Genomic DNA, 16,687 nt, shown 5'->3' on the forward strand with positions numbered 1-16,687 from the left:
TATTTATGTGGTTTCTGTCTGTGTCTTGACTTTTAAAACCCCCAAATATTTGCTTTGAACCCTTATTTGTTTTTCCATTTTTGCTGGCTGGAAAGGTGGGAGATTCACAACCTTCCCCTGCCATCTATATACCACAGTGTTGATGTCAGTGCTATGCTATTCATGTGTGTTGGGTCTGCTAAAGCCACACATTGTACACATATGATATAGAAGATAAACTAAAGATCATCCCGTTAGCTGATTACTTCTGGGGTGGCGCCCTTTAGTGGCTGTTACATGTCATTACCACACACACACATACACACCCACCCACACACCCTCACACACACGCACGTCAACAAACACTGCAAACTCTGGAGGGTGATGTGTTTGACTGGGTGCATGGTCAGGCTAGCCAATCAGGGTGGTTTGACCAGTGCAGCTGGATGCTGATTGGCTGGTGATTAGGAGAGCTAGTAGAACTTTTTTGTCTGTCATTTATTCGTCGTGACCGGGAGAACAAGAGTTGAAATCCGTTAATATAAATCAAATAAATGAAAAACCAAAACTACAAATACACTATGTAGTACAATAGAAACATCACACATCATAAATCAGTCAGGAAGAATACAAAAATGTTGAACAATGGAAAATTAACCAGGTTGTGGTGGAGCTATGCCCCCTTCAGCTCAGCTGCAGCCTGGGAGAGGGCCTCGAAGACCAGCCTGCCTGCGTAGGCCTTCAGCCTCTCCCCACCTGGAGGATCACGATCCTCAGCAGAAGCTGTGGCGACGCGTCCAGGCTTCGGCTCTGTCTCCTCGTCCACAGGGCCGAGGTGGCGCGACGGAGCGGATTCGCTTCCGGGTCTCGTCGCCTGGCTTCCTGTCGTCCGTACTTCCTGCTTCCTCCCGCCGCTCGTCTCCGTGACGACGGTGAGGGCGGCCGTGACGATCCTCTCCGCCAGACGGCCTGCCGCGAGACCGAGGCCGTCGTCGTCACGGCTACCTCGCTCCCGGAGTTCCATCGGCGAAGGGCGGCGATTGGTCATCCAGCCGATGATCTCATCGGAGAGAGCCCCCGCATACTCCTCGAGCTCGACCCTGTCGAGGGGTCCTCGCTTGTCCCCGTAGCTGTCCAGGACAGTGCCTGATGAAAAACCATCTCGTTCCCAGACGACGTCCCTTCCTCTCTCGGAGGTCTCTAACGACAACGAGCACAAAAGACGCCCCACAAAGTCCTGGTTGGGCTCCTCGGCGATCTCCGACCCCAGCCCTTCAATCGTCTTCTCCTTGGGGGTGGGGGGCGGGGGCGAGGGGGAGGGCAGGAACTCGTTGGCCAGACCTCCCTTCAGCCTCCGGGTGAAGCTGTCCCGGCTCTTCACCATCTCTGGAAGGAGCGGGGTGGTCGGGGGGGCGTCAGGGTAGTCCAGGGATCCAGCGTTGGGGAGGCCGTTCTGGGGCAGGGAGGGGCAGCAGGAGGGGGGGTTCCTGGAGGTGGAGATAGAATACCCAGGACATCCAGGCTCCTCCTCGCCATCTGCTCCCCCACCTTCAGAGGCCTCCTTCAGAGCGGCCTGGAGGGTGATGGAGGCCAGCTGCCCTGCCAGGCTCTCCCTGTCCCGGGGAGGTTCTGGGGGCCCCTGGGACCCGGCCCCCTGCAGGATCCTCCGGGCCAGGTCCTGGGCGTAGCCGTCGATGAGGGCCGCAGAGCTGCGGGAGCTGTTGGCGCTGCTGTTGTGATCCGGATATCCACGGGCGCGTTCCGGAACCTTCGGAACCCCGTGGTCCGAACCGGGTTCTGTAGCTTCTCTCGCTGCCTTCATCGAAACCTACAGGAAAAAAGGAACAGAAAAAGGCTGTAGAAAACTAACAACCATAAACTTTTGGTTGACCATAAACCATACACTTTTGGTTTCATCTGAACGGCTTTCTTAGCAACCATCCTTTCAGAGTCAGAAGGTGTTGCTGCTTAACAGTCACAGGATGGAAACTGAGTGTGGTTGGGGCTCCTCAGATTATGTGCAAGGTTCCAGGAAGTGAGGCGCGTGACAGACAGGAAGTTCACGGTCTGCTGACATGGTAGATGAGTGCCTGTTTGAAACGGTTTCACTGAACTGATTATTTTCGATGTGCTTTGAAACGGTTTTCAACTGTACATAATCCAAGTTTTGAATTTAGATGTAAAAACATGTCTTCATCTGTGAGTGTTGGCATGTGTGGGAATTGCGTGTTCTTTCACCATTCCGTCACTCACAGATCATATCGAGGGTTCGACATAAATCTTCACAGAGACTTCTCGTCTTCAGCTTTTGCCTCAGTGTGTTCCAAGGGGCAACGGAATGTTCCAGAAGGTAACGGAATCCATGTGTGAACCATCTCTCCTTCCAACCTTCCAACTCTGCACCCGAAAGCCCGCCAAGCCCAGTGATGCTATCACCAGGAGGGATTGTGATGATTCAGAGCCTGATGAAATCATCATCAGGGATGTGATGGTGCCTGAGGGTTTCCATCACTAAAAACATTGTTTCTGTCTGTCTGGATTTGTGCGTCCATCTTTAGTGAGCTCGGGCGGATTCAATGCCTTCTTTATTTATTTTCCTCCTGCCGTTCGTTCCGGGGGTCTGACTTGAGACAGAAGAGGATCAAATGCACCAGAGGAGGCATGGGGTGGCCTTGATTCGTGTCACAGTTTATGCTTTTTGGCTGCGCCCCAATGTGATGGTTATGCTGTTTTGAGACAAATTAAGGGCACCCCACTGGAAAGGAACAAAGCAGATTTGACCCCGGTCGAAAGACAAGTGAAAACAATCACTTTAAGAAAGTGAGAGGACATAGGGAAGACGTGAGAGCGATGAAAGGAAGCAGGGGAGGGGGAGAGATGAGACGATAGTCTGACCATCTATTTGGAGATGCAAATCTTCTGGTGTTTTTCATGGTAGCAGAACTAGTATTTTTTCACCGCTTCTCGAACACCGCCAAGGTCATTTCGCAATTGGTTGTTAGAGGACAGACAGTTCATCACTTTACTCCAGGAGGAAGTGGATGAGAGGAGGTGGAGGAGGAGAGGGAGAGGAAGGGAGAAGAGAGCAGGTGAGTGGAATGGAAGGGACAGGAGGGGAGACGAGGGGAGAGGAGGATAGAGGAAAGGAGGGGAGAGGAGTGGAGGTGAAAGGAAAGCAGGGGAAATGAGAGGAGAGGAAGGGAGAGGAGGGGGATATGAGGAGAGGCACACAGCTGGGTGTATAATGATACTCACCGTCTCAGTGAGCTGCAGGCCAAGCAGAAACTAGCGTTGTGCTGGGTCTGTCTGGGACGAAAGTGTAGTTCAATGAGGAAATGGTGTGACAGATAACTGTGAGAATCACTTCCTGTGTATGAGTGTGTGTTAGCTTCCATCTCTGTGTGAGGCCCATAGTGCGAGGGTTGAGGGGGGCGGTAGTAAGCTTTCCTATTTGATACCAATCAATGGCCAATCTTCGCTGTGTTTTACCCATTTTCGGACTAAAAATGTGATGTTTTAAAATGTTTTTTTCAAACATGTTTGTTGTTTTCCAGGAAGCCATGAAAAATAGAATAGCAGTAGAGGGAAAATAAAAGAGAACAATCCCGGGAAAACCGAGACGGGTGGCAACCCTAAAATCAGATTAAGAACCAACTGATTTTAAACTGACAGCATGAGAAACATTTGACCAGGTTATGAGGTATACAAAACCATTTCTGAGTTTAGGTCTTTAAGGAAATTGTTTTTTTCCAGTTCGATTCAAGGGATTTAACAGTGGGCGTTTGCAATCTATGCGATGCCAAACTCAACGACAACAAAATCCTCTTAGCCCACATCTGATTGGTTGCTAAGGAGTTTGAAAATTCTGTGGCCGCCTCCGCTCGACAACGGCATCCTAGCTAGGTGCCGATAGGACAGCTGCGCACGATCTTCAGCCAATGGGCGTCTTCCGCATAAGGTTTGGATTTAACAGCGGCACACTTTTGTTACGGGCTCGCAGAGAGAACTTTACACAAGTCTACACTGTGGAATTAATTGCATGATTTACGTTACTTTTGCATTTGGTTGAACTCACTGCAAAATCGTAAAACAAGGTAAGATCAAACTGTTTTTCTCAAACATTTCGCCTTGCTGCATGTGTCGCAGATAAAATCCACATGCACTCAACTCAGCCTGTTTGTTCATCGTAGTAGCTCGGGAGCTAAGTAGCTAGCGGTAAACAAAGCCAGGTTACGTTGCGGCTTGAAGAACCCGTCGTTATTTTCAAATGTTACCCGCCCATTTTATTGCATATTTGTATTATACAGGATATAGCACCCGGTATACCCATTGCATCCTTCTAAGATTGGGATCAGGACACCATGCCTTTTGTGAGGGGAAAGAAACCGACTGCTACGGGCGGTAGCAGGATACCGAAACTGCACGCGAAAGCCACGGAGAACCAGGTAATAAACGTCACTTATAGCGACAAACTGAAATAGTTAGCCTTGAGTTAGCCTAACTTGTTTGTTTTGCTTACGTAATGCTGGCGAGCTAAATATTCTTCAACACTTTCCTAATGAACCTGGTTCACCAACTAAATGAACAAAGCTAATGAGATCACGCTCAACATGCATAACCAATTGCCTCCTGTGGGGGGCAAAAAGTACTATTTCCTTATATATTCCTTACGTAGGTATCAGTTAGGGCTGAGCTTCTTCGCTAAGCTACGACGCTTACACATTTAGGCAACCGTCTTACGTGTGTGTGTGTGTGTGACACAGGAGGAAGGCTCCCTCCAGGTAAAGAGATCCTCCGCTCCGCCTCAGGGAGCCCCAAAGAAGAGAACGGCCTTCGTTGACATCACCAATGTGAGTAGACTCCGCGAAACAACCAATCCATGAATCGTGGCCTAGGTTTGCCTAGAAGGAGGAAAGGAAGGATGCTGGTTTCTCTCAGGACGCCACCTGAGAGAATCGAAACGGAGCCCAGCGGTCCTGTTGCTAGTCCTTCTGACAGGTTGTTGGTCGATGCCTGTCGGATCGCCATGACGACGGGAGATGTTTCCAGGCGATTACGTTTGATTTCGCCGGCACGGATCCATACGTGTGAGAGGGAGAGATTCTAGTCTCAGGCCCCCTGTGGATAAGATGCCCTGGTGGAATCAGTGATGCTGCAACCACTCCAGACCTGACGGGTGGCTAACAGGCGGTTTGGACAATATTTTTTTTGTTTTGTTGATAAAACCTCTCTCTCTCTGATAGGCCGGCAAGCTCAGCTTCTCTCTGCCAGGCAGGAAGAAGGAAACAGGGTCGAAGGTCCAGAAGAAGACCTCCAGCAAGGGGTCCTCCAAGAACAGGGCCAACCTGAAGAAGTAATGCACGCACACACACTTTCATATACACACACTCTCACATACACACACACACACACCCTGTCTCATACACAGTCACGTACACACACACTCACATACACCCACACTCTCTCACACACACTCTCACTTTCTCTTAATCTCTTTCTCTCACACACGTTTCCCCTCGTGTTACTGTGTGTGTTTAGCGGGAGCTCCTCTCTGAGCCTGACTGACCTCTGTGTTCCAGGACTTCCTCTGTTAGGTCAGAAGGACCCGAAGAGGGGAAGAAACAGGAGGAGGAGGAGAGGAAGGAGGAGGAGGAGGAGGAGAGGGCAGCAACCCCCCCAGTAGAGGAGCTGGGGGTCTTGGAGGCCCCCCCTCGTAGAGAGCTACCCCCCCACCTGCAGAGACCTCAGGTACGAGAGCCTGGGGGGTCATCTTCATCCTCATCATAGCAGAGATGGATACTGAACACACTTTTGTTGTCAAGCCCTGACAAAGTCAGGAAGTCCTGCTGACAGAGTCTTGAAAGAGCGAGACTTGAATATTGTCATGCACAAATGTGGCTTTCATTTTTTTTGTCTAATTTTTCTCTCCTTTTTCTTTCTCTTTCTTTCCCTGTGCCTGGAATTCTCTCTCTTCTCTCCATCTCTCTCCTTGCTAATCTCCTCCCTCCAGATCCCAGAGCAGTTTGATATAGACTCAGAGCACCAGAATGACGTCTCCCTCACTGCAGAGTACGCCAAGGAGATCTTTGACTACCTCAAACAACGAGAGGTAGCACACAAAGTCACAGTCACACGCACAGTCATTTGTGCTTCTCTGAACATCAAAGCGTCCTCTTGTTCATGCTTGTAATCTCCTGAACCCCGCTCTCTCCTTTTTTTTCTCTCTCCCTTTCATCTGTCCCCTCATACACCACTCTGTCCCTCTCTCCTCCATCACTCTCCCCTCTTCTCTCTCCCTCTGTCTACCCCCCACTCCCTCTCTCCTTCTCTGCCCCTCTCTCTCTCCCTCTCTCCCTTCCCTCACTCATCCTGCCCCCAGGAGAAGTTTCCTGTGTGTGACTACATGGCCCAGCAGCCCAGTCTCAACCCAGGGATGAGGGCCATACTGGTGGACTGGCTGGTGGAGGTCCAGGTGCGTGTTACTCACCAATAATTGCCTGTGTGTGTGTGTGTTTGAACCGGTCGTTATTTTGCGTCTCTTTCTGTTCCTGTGTGAAAACGAAAACACTGCGTGTGTGTGTATATCTATATGATTGTGTGTGTGTGTGTGTATATATATGAGTGCGTATGTGCAAATGCATATCTGATCCATATGGTGTGTGTGTGCGTGCAGGAGAACTTTGAGCTGAACCACGAGACCCTGTACCTGGCTGTGAAGCTGACCGACCTCTACCTGTCTGCCTGCCCCGTCAACAGAGAGGCCTTGCAGCTCATTGGCTCCACAGCCATGCTCATAGCCTCCAAGTTCGAGGTGAGAACACACACGCGCGCAGTAAGGGTTTTCTCAGATTTTTGACCGCACTCATGCATAACACTTTTTTTGTTGTTGCTCGCAACCCCCTCTTTCCAACCCTCCCCACCTCTCTTCTGTCTCCCCGTCTCCCTCCCTCTCTCTCTCCCTTTGTCCTCCCTCCCCCCTCCAGGAGCGCTCTCCTCCCTGCCTGGACGACTTCCTGTACATCTGTGATGACGCCTACAAGAGGGAGGAGCTAATCTCCATGGAGACGAGCATCCTTCAGACGCTGAGCTTCGACATCAACATTCCTGTCTCCTACCGCTTCCTGCGGCGCTACGCCAAGGTGTGTGTGTGTGACCTCTCCTCTGTGTGTGTGTGTGTGTGTGTGTTTGTGTACGACCTGTCCTGTGTGTGTGTGTGACCTGTCCTGTGTGTGTGACCTGTCCTCCTCTCTCCTCCCCAGTGTGTGGGTGCAGGGATGGACACCCTGACCCTGGCCAGGTTCACGTGTGAGCTGAGCCTGCTGGAGATGGACCTGCTGCCAGAGAGAGGCTCCGCCCTCGCCGCCGCCTCCCTGCTGCTCGCCATGGTTACCAAGGACCTGGGAGGATGGGTGGGTTTGGGAACGCGCACACAAAAACACACCAGGTCTTTCGTACACACTCACACCCATAGAGATATATATATATATATATATATATATATAAACACTAGATGTCTTACGGCGGAGTCTAGAACGTCCGCACATGGCGGCCATCTTGCTACAGTCAACTCGCTCACCCATAACATTGTGTTGAATCTACATGTACTTCTTAAATGACCGTAACTTTCTCAATTTTCAACCGATTTTGAAACGGTTTGGTTTGTTATCAACGTCAGAGATGTCGTTATGCCACTGCATACTTCTATGCTATAAAAAAATAAATAAAAATCATTATTCATAAGTATGCAGTGGCATACCGACATCTCTGACGATAACAAACCAAACTCGGAAATTCAAAATCGGTTGAAAATTGAGCAAGTTATTGTCATTTAAAAAGTACATGTAGCATCAACACAATGTTATGGGTGGACGAGACATGTAGTGTTTATATATATCTATGCTCACACCCCTCTCACGTGGATATCTTCAACCCTTGTGTTATCTTCGGGTCATTCTGACCAATCAGTCATTGTGACCCACCGTCGTATTGCGACAAATTTACCGCATACAAAAACAAAGTGAAGCATTTTCTTTTACCGTTGGGCTGTCTCAGACCCCCCACATTGCAAAGGTTAAAAGAAAATTAATTTTATTTGTTTTTGTATTGGGTAAAATTGGGTAAACACAACGATGGTTCGTTATGAACCTTTGGGTCATGTGACCCGAAGGCAGCACAAGGGATAAACAAGACTAACTCTCCCTCCTATCCCCCTCTCCTCCCCTCTCCCTCTCCTCCCTCCCCAGTCCCCCGTGCTCCAGTACCACTCGGGGTACGATGTGTCCCAGCTGGCTCCGCTGGTGCGCAGACTGCACGCCATGCTGTCCAGCCCCCCCGACGACAAGCTCCGCGCCGTGCGCACCAAGTACGCCCACAAGTACGTATGCTTCTTCCCTGATCAGTACAAAGTGCACACTTCAGACATGATCACTACAGAGTGCACACTTCAGACATGATCACTACAGAGTGCACACTTCAGACATGATCACTACAGAGTGCACACTTCATACATGATCACTACAGAGTGCACACTTCAGACATGATCACTACAGAGTGCACACTTCAGACATGATCAGTACAGAGTGCACACTTCAGACATGATCAGTACAGAGTGCACACTTCAGACATGATCACTACAGAGTGCACACTTCAGACATGATCACTACAGAGTGCACACTTCAGACATGATCAGTACTGAGAGCACACTTCAGACATGATCACTCCAGAGTGCACGATGCAGATTAGAGCTCATCTGTGCTTACCAGAAAGAACACCCTGTATTCGCTCTCTCTTTCACTCGCCCTCTTTTACTCCCCCCCTCTCTCATCCATATTGATTAACTTCCTCCCAGAAGCTAATTGGTTGAATTAGTCAGTGGTGATTCACTTCTGGTTTTGATCTTGTTTGATTTGTTTATCTGCTGCATCAACAGCAACAACATCCAACGTAGATGCAGTCTGGGAGGAGAAATAAGTAAACAACATCTAAGGTTTTCCTTGTTCCTTATTCTGTTTACAGGGTGTTTTTTGAGGTGGCGGCCATCCCTGTGGTTGCCATAGAGACCCTGGAGAGTGCTTTGCTGGCATGATGGTGATGTCAACAATGTGTGTTTCTAGGAAAGAGAACCCCATGTATATATTCTGTAATATTTATATATATATATATATATATATAGAGAGAGAGAGAGACAGAGAGACCCAACCATATTATCTGTCTATTCTGTTTTGTAATAAAGATGTATTTTATTGCAATTTGTAAAAAATATAGGTGTCCTCAGCAATGTGCTTGTTGTTGTTATAAATTATGTTCATAAGCATTTTTGTTGTATTATAATGTTCATTCTATTGAGACATTTGTATTCTTTTATAACTATTTTAAGAAAAAAGCCCTTGTTGTTTGTATGTGTTTGTCACGAGTATTGTCGGCGGTGAACTGCTGGTTTGTCGAGTTTAACTTACGGAAATCTAAGTATATTTCTGCAGTTAAGTGTGTTTTCTTTACTGTGTGTGTGTGTGTATATAGTGTGTGGATGTGTGTATATAGTATGTATGGTGTGTGTTTGTGCTCATCAGTTTGTGTTTTGCGTACTTGTGTGTACAGGTAATCATGTTTGTACGATAGTGATACCTGTGATTTCTTTTTTTTAACGTCTTCCTGTCAAGGCTTTGAAAATAAACAGTTTTAGTTGTTAAGAGAATGTCATCCTTTTTCCAGTATTCCTCTACCACCTCATGCTTTCTTTCTCCCTGTCACATCTCTCCCAGTCCCTACTTTCTGCTAATCGAACAAAGACTACTGTTACTTACCTCTTCATCAGCATTTCTTAAGTTCAAAGCAGTTAGTCTGTTGGTGTATGCATGTCTGTTGTCTGTGTGTTTCCATGGCTGTTGTCTGTGTGTTTCCATGGCTGTTGTCTGTGTTTCCATGGCTGTTGTCTGTGCGTTTCCATGGCTGTTGTCTGTGTGTTTCCATGGCTGTTGTCTGCGTGTTTCCATGGCTGTTGTCTGCGTGTTTCCATGGCTGTTGTCTGCGTGTTTCCATGGCTGTTGTCTGCGTGTTTCCATGGCTGTTGTCTGCGTGTTTCCATGGCTGTTGTCTGCGTGTTTCCATGGCTGTTGTCTGCGTGTTTCCATGGCTGTTGTCTGCGTGTTTCCATGGCTGTTGTCTGTGTGTTTCCATGGCTGTTGTCTGCGTGTTTCCATGGCTGTTGTCTGCGTGTTTCCATGGCTGTTGTCTGCGTGTTTCCATGGCTGTTGTCTGCGTGTTTCCATGGCTGTTGTCTGCGTGTTTCCATTGCTCTGATAACGCCTCATACCCAGACGCACCGTTGTGGCTCCATCCCTCTGGCGTACCCCAGGACCCAGGGGAGACGGAGATCCACTGGTTCATGTGATGAGTTGTGGTTCTGCCAGGTGGCCAGCAGGTGGCAGTGTGGTGCCTCTCTAGGGATGGGGGCTTCATGAAGTGTTCTTTCTGCAGAAGAAGAGCGTTCCGGTGACGTCCAGACCAGACACGCAATTCTCTTTTGCAGACTCACTTGGACCCCAAAGCTCCTGAACACACTGTTTCCCCCTCCCTCCACCCCTCCCTCCTCTCTTCCCATATTTTACTCCATTTGACTTCTGGTTCCGAGGTTGGTAAACAGTCCTACTCAGTCGGTGGTGGTGGTGGTGGTGGTGGTGGTGGGGGGGGGGGGGGGGGGGGGGGGGGGGGGGGGGAGAGAAAGAGGAGAAAGAGTCATTCTAACCACACTCCTGCTCGCCTCTTCTACTTCCTCGCTCTCATCTCACTCGCTCTACTTCTCTTTCCTCACGCTCCTCTTTACTTGTCTCTCTCTCTCCCCTCATATCCCCTCTCCCTCTGTGTATCTCTCTCTCCTCTCATATCCCCTCTCCCCCTCTCTGTATCTCTCTCTCCTCTCATATCCCCTCTCCCTCTCTCTGTGTATCTCTCTCTCCCCTCATATCCCCTCTCCCTCTCTCTGTGTATCTCTCTCCCCTCATATCCCCTCTACCCCTCTCTGTATCTCTCTCCCCTCATATCCCCTCTCCCTCTGTATCTCTCTCTCCCCTCAGATCCCCTCTCCATCTCCCCTCTCTGTGTATCTCTCTATCCTGTTTAAGTTCACAGGGAGTCTAGGATGACTACATCTCAAGTCAACGACGGGTGTGTGTGTGTGTGTGTGTCCCTCTAACAAATTGCCTTTGTCGATATATCAACATTAGCATTCCCTGGGTAGAGGAGAGGAAAGGGCAACACCCTTCCTCTGGTTATTTCCTCCCACTGCCTTCCTCCTCCCCGTCCTCCCTCCATCCGCTTCCTGGGTCGGAATGAAAGAAGGAAGGAGTAGGAGGAGGAGAAGAAGAAGAGAATGAATGTGTCACAACAAGGGCTGTTGTGTGGCTGGGAGGCATGGGGTCAAACAAGCACATGAATATGGATCCTGCTGCCTGGCTCCAGTGGCCACGCACGCCCGTGTTCCTGTGTGTCAGAGAGGGAGAGATATTGTGTGAGGGGGAGAGAGACTGAGAGAGATTGCGTGTGAGAGTGAGAGAGATTGTGTGAGGGGGAGAGAGACTGAGAGAGATTGCGTGTGAGAGTGAGAGAGATTGTGTGTGTGTAGATGTGTGTGTGTGTGTGTGTGTGCACGCATGCCAGAACCACGGAGGCTCCTTCTATACAACCCACGATGAGATCCTGATGTGACCTGTTTGAATATGATTAAATATTCTCTGTTTTCACACTCACACGTAAGTACACGCACACACTCTCTTCTCTCCTCCCCTCCCCTCTCCACCTCCCCTTCCTCCCCTCTTCTCCTCTCCTCACATTTACCTCGTGTGTTTGAATGTGTCTGAGTGTGTGTCTGTAGGGTTCTTAGTGTGAGTGTGTGCGTCTGTATGTGTGTGTGTTTGTGTCTTTCTGTGTGTGTGCGTGCGTGTGTGTTCCATTGACTCCAGATTGAACAGTTTCCCACCCTGAGTTGATTCAGGTCAGAGACAGAGAGGCTTTTAGAAAGGAGCTTATCTCCCCATTCAGGTCTGGTCAGACAGGTGAGCTGAGTCCAACACTACACACACACACGCATACACACGCATACGCACACACACGCATACGCGCACACACACACAGAAACACCATAGGCATACTTGTAATTAGTGTGACGGTGTTTAGCCCTCAGGAGCTTACCATTGTAAATCTGCCGACACACCTCTCTCTCCCTCTCCACCTCTCTCCCTCCATTTCTCTCCCTTTCCACCTCTCTCCTCCATCTCTCCCTCTCCACCTCTCTCCCTCCATCTCTCTCTCCCTCTCTCTCTCCATCTTTCTCTCCACCTCTCTCTCTGTCCATCCCTCCCTCCTTCCCTCCCTCCCTCCCTCTCTCTCTCTCTCTCTCTCTCTCTCTCTCTCTCTCTCTCTCTCTCTCTCTCTCTCTCTCTCTCCTCTCTCTCTCTCTCTCTCTCTCTCTCTCTCTCTCTCTCTCTCTCTCTCTCTCTCTCTCTCTCTCTCTCTCTCTGTCCGTCTCCCTCCCTCTTTCTCTCTGTCCATCTCTCTCCCTCCACCTCCCTCCCTCTCTCTCTGTCCATCTCTCTCCCTCCACCTCCCTCCCTCTCTCTTTCTCTCGCTCTCTTTCGGTCCATCTCTCTCTCTTTTTCTCACTGTCTCTGTGTCTGCACATCTCTCTTTTTCTGTCTATCTTTTTTTTATCTCTGTTTACGTTTCTCTCGCTCTCTCTTTCTGTCCCAGACTACACAAATCTCACCAGTGACATGTGATGTGCGTATGTGTGTGAGCGAGATGTGTGTGTTGTGTGTTTGTCCTGCAGGGTGATACAGCCTGAGAGTCTACACAGGGCCTTTCTTATCAGCTCTGACAGAACACTGGATTCTCACACGCTGCCAACACACACACACACACATGCAGCTGGTTGAATTTCTGTGTGTGTGTGTGTTAGAGAGAAACAGAAAGAGCATAACTATTCTTGATGCAGAATGATGCTCGTTCCCCCTTCCCCTCCCCTCCGCTCCGCTCCTCCTCCTCTTCTCTTCCACTCCTCCTCTCCCCTCCCCTCTCCTCTCTTCTCTATGTTCCCCTCTCTCTCCTCTCTCCCCTCTGTTCTCCCCTCTCTCTTCACTCTCCTCTCTCTCTTCTCTCCCAGTGACTAGAAACAGATTAAACAAAGTGATAGAAAGCTACAACAGCGAGCATTCCCATCTCCCCGGATCACTCATCCTTCCCCCTCTCTCCTCGGAGACGACCACCTCGACGACGACAGAACACGCAGCCAGACATCACTGACAGGATGGCTGAGCCGAGGGAGGAGAGGAGAGAGGGATGAACTCCCGCAAGATGAACGCTCACACCTTTCTCTCCCTCTAGAAAACAATCCTGGTCTTTAATTTCAAGCAGATTTCACAGTGCGCAGCGTGAGACCACACACACACACACACGCACTTTATTATTGCCAATTCAAGTGTGTGTCATCTGATTTCCTCAGTGAGAAAATTATAACTGCGTATCTTGCAATCTCGCCGTCCTTCCCCTCTATCCATCTCTCCACCCCTTCAGATCTCCATCTGTCTTTCTATCTCTTAAGCGTTCCATCTAACCCTCACACACACACACTCACACACTCACACACACTCACACACACACACACACACTCACACACGTAGGGCCTATTACACACCAGGGCTCCTAAGTAGCGGCGCTCTTTAGTCTGGGACAGTTCAACACTGACTGTGGGACTACTGCAGGACGCAGGGCTGACAACTTTTCGAAAAAACCTTGGAGTGAGACTGTGCTTCGTTGGCGTTGGCTTTCTAAGCTTGAGAAATTCAATGTGTGGTGTGTGAGAGTGAGAGAGAATGAGAGTGAGAGAGATAGAGAGAGATAGAGAGAGAATGAGAGTGGGAGAGATAAAGTAAGAGAGAGAATGAGAGTGGGAGAGATAGAGAGAGTAAGAAGAGAGAATGAGAGTGGGAGAGATAGAGAGAGTAAGAGAGAGAATGAGAGTGGGAGAGATAGAGAGAGTAAGAGAGAGATGGAGCAAAAGGGATTGATGAGATAAGATCTAAAGTATTATTCTGTTTCTCATCCCCTTCCTTTCACCAGCTTCTCCCTGACCTCCCTCTGTCTGTCTCTGTGTGTGCTTAAGTGTGTGTTTGTGTGTGTTCTTGTGTGTTGTGTCTGTGTGTGTGTGTGTGGGTTGTGAACGGTAGTGGAAAACCAAAAACAATCCCCTTCAATTGTGGTCTTCAGACAACCGCCTGGTGGTCCCACCCGCTCAAGACCGCCCTGGGTCCCAACACAAGCTCTTTCTCCTGTCTGGCCCCCCAGTGGTGAATCAACTCCCCACTTCCATCAGAGACACTGACTGTCTCTCCACCTTCAAGAAAAGGCTCAAGACGCACTTGTTCCGGGAGTACAACGGTACTTAGAAATGGTTCGCTTGACCCGATGTTAGTTTCCTCAAGGATCACAATGACTCTTGCTTAGAGACTTGTTTGCTCTTGTGGTTAGTGGTAACTGACTTAAATTTTTGTACTCGCTGTGATATATTGTTTATTATTGTTGCTTGCTTTTTTTCCACAGGTACACTTGCACTTATAGCAGCTCATGTTGTTTAATTGTAACTTGTTTAACTACATGCTCTTATGGTTCTTCCCTTTGGCACTTGTTTTGGGTTGTTCACAATGTGTGCTTCATGTTTTGGCTACTCGCAATGTTTTGTGGCTATCTCGTTGTTATGATCAGTGACCTATGCACTTTGTAAAGCTCTCTCTTGGAAGTCGCTTTGGATAAAAGCGTCTGCTAAATGAATAAATGTAAATGTAAATGTAAATTGTTCTAACCACTCTTTGCACAGCATGAAAACACACACACATACACACACAGAGACACAAACACACCCACACTAATACACACACACACACACACACACACACATACACACACAGAGACACAAACACACATGCACACAACATACACACACAGAGACACAAACACACACACACACTTCTCACTCTCTCAAGTCAACAACGATTTTCTCCAATTCTCCACATTACATCAGAATCAATGCAATTTCAAAAACACAGAGACACATACAGACCCCCCCCCCCCATGCACACACACACACACACACAGAGCCCCCCCCCCACACACACACACACAGAACCCCACACTCGCACACACACTGCTAGATTTGACGAGTCCCAAGCTGTCGAAAACAGAGGGGAGAGGAGAGTACTTTCTTGCTCATTCAGGTGTAATAACACTTTAGGGGTGAAATGTGATCGCTGATGCAATCAACTGAAACAATCCATCTCTCTATTTCTCTCTCTACAGTCTATCAGATATACAGAGGACAATGATGCAGGAAAATAGAAAGGGAGGGAAAACTAGAGTGAGAAAAGAGGAGAGGGGGTGAGAGAGAGAAAGACAGGAAGAGAGAGAGAAAAGAGTACAATGTTGGTATTGATCTGAAGACGTGAGTGATCTGGAAATACGGTTTCTACCAGTCTCACTGGACTGCTGCCACCCTGCAGAAGACACATGTGAGAGTATGTGTGAGTGAGTGTGTGTGTGCGTGTGAGTGTGTGTGTGTGTGAGTGCGTGTCCCCCTTATCAACACATCGACAACCAATTATTTAAACGTTGGGTGCAGTCTGAATCATTTGAGTTGTGTGGGCGTCTCATCTGCTCAGAAAAGGAGAGAGCAATAGAGAAAGACTTTTAAAGATACCTTTATTGGGCAGTTAGAACTACCAGCCAACCAAGCTGACATCACCACACCAAACCTGTCCTATCAAGACAAAAACCACTTCACTTACAACTCCCACACAATATTAAGACCTCCTCAAACCAAAAAAAAAGAAAACCCCAACAAATAAAAAAAAACAAAACTAAAAAAAACCCAAAACAAAACAAACCTAGAAAAAACTAACCAATACATAACTAACCATAACAATAAATACAAACCCCCCTATTCCCAGCCTTAACTCTAGACCGCCCTCCCCATCCACCACGCACAAGGCACCCCTCACCCCCCACACATCAACAAACTCCTCCATTTTCCCCACCAGCTTATAATACGAGACACAATTCACAGCCTTGCCGTGACCAGCCCCAGCAACACTGCTCTCGCATCGAGCGACCCCACCTACCCAACCGCCTACTCTTTCTCGTCCTCCATATAGCGAGCTTGCCTGCCCAAAAGGAAAGATGCGAGGCATACTCTCCTCTTCTCTGGAACTGAGTACCTGGGTCCCCTATAAAACAACGGCAATGACAACTCCCCACCCGAGCCTCCTACACCAGCCTGCAGCACCTGAAACAGTGCTGTAGCCTGGAACACTGACTAAAAAGATGCCTAACATCCTCCTCCTGATCACAAAAAAGACATTCCCTCCCCACTGTAAGGATCCAGGTGTGCCACGTGTCTGTTAGTAGCGATGGCCCCGTGGATAATCCTCCACTGCAGATCAGCTGTGCGCTTCTCTGTGGGAGGCTTATACAGGGTGCGCCAGCATCCTATCAGGGGTGAGTCGGTTCCTGAGACCACAGACCACTTAGAGGGCCTAACCTCCACCAGTGCTCTCTGAATGCCACACTTTGACAGCCATCATGTAGAATGCCTTCCTGTTTACTTGCTCCAGGGTCCCACACCTCTCTCTCTCTCCCACCTCTCCCTCCTCGCACCCCGAATGAA

General features: G+C 48.8%; 2 protein-coding genes across 3 annotated transcripts; one reads left to right on the forward strand and one right to left on the reverse strand.

Annotated features, from left to right (window-relative positions):
* Positions 1-478: 478 nt before the first annotated feature.
* On the reverse strand, positions 479-3,316 carry si:dkey-171c9.3 (uncharacterized). The gene is made up of 2 exons (XM_062484235.1): positions 3,235-3,316; positions 479-1,807 (listed from the first exon to the last, which is right to left on the reverse strand). The coding sequence occupies exon 2, from the start codon at positions 1,799-1,801 to the stop codon at positions 653-655; it is 1,149 nt and encodes a 382-aa protein (XP_062340219.1). The 5' UTR covers positions 1,802-1,807; positions 3,235-3,316; the 3' UTR covers positions 479-652.
* A 492-nt stretch (positions 3,317-3,808) lies between these two features.
* On the forward strand, positions 3,809-9,664 carry ccnb3 (cyclin B3). 2 transcript variants are annotated; one of them, XR_009932671.1, is made up of 13 exons: positions 3,809-4,073; positions 4,287-4,424; positions 4,743-4,829; positions 5,223-5,332; positions 5,559-5,727; positions 5,990-6,088; positions 6,359-6,451; positions 6,653-6,790; positions 6,963-7,118; positions 7,239-7,388; positions 8,223-8,353; positions 8,995-9,488; positions 9,520-9,653. XR_009932671.1 is itself a non-coding variant. In XM_062484126.1 (12 exons), exons 2-12 carry the CDS (start codon positions 4,341-4,343, stop codon positions 9,062-9,064), a joined length of 1,287 nt encoding a protein of 428 aa, XP_062340110.1. In that variant the 5' UTR covers positions 3,809-4,073; positions 4,287-4,340; the 3' UTR covers positions 9,065-9,664. The 2 variants fall into 2 exon arrangements, 1 of the variants encoding a protein (XP_062340110.1); XM_062484126.1 differs by having other exon boundaries at positions 8,995-9,664.
* The last annotated feature ends 7,023 nt before the right edge of the window (positions 9,665-16,687 follow it).

The sequence above is a fragment of the Osmerus eperlanus genome, chromosome 18 (assembly GCF_963692335.1).
Source record: "Osmerus eperlanus chromosome 18, fOsmEpe2.1, whole genome shotgun sequence".
Lineage (NCBI taxonomy): Eukaryota > Metazoa > Chordata > Actinopteri > Osmeriformes > Osmeridae > Osmerus > Osmerus eperlanus.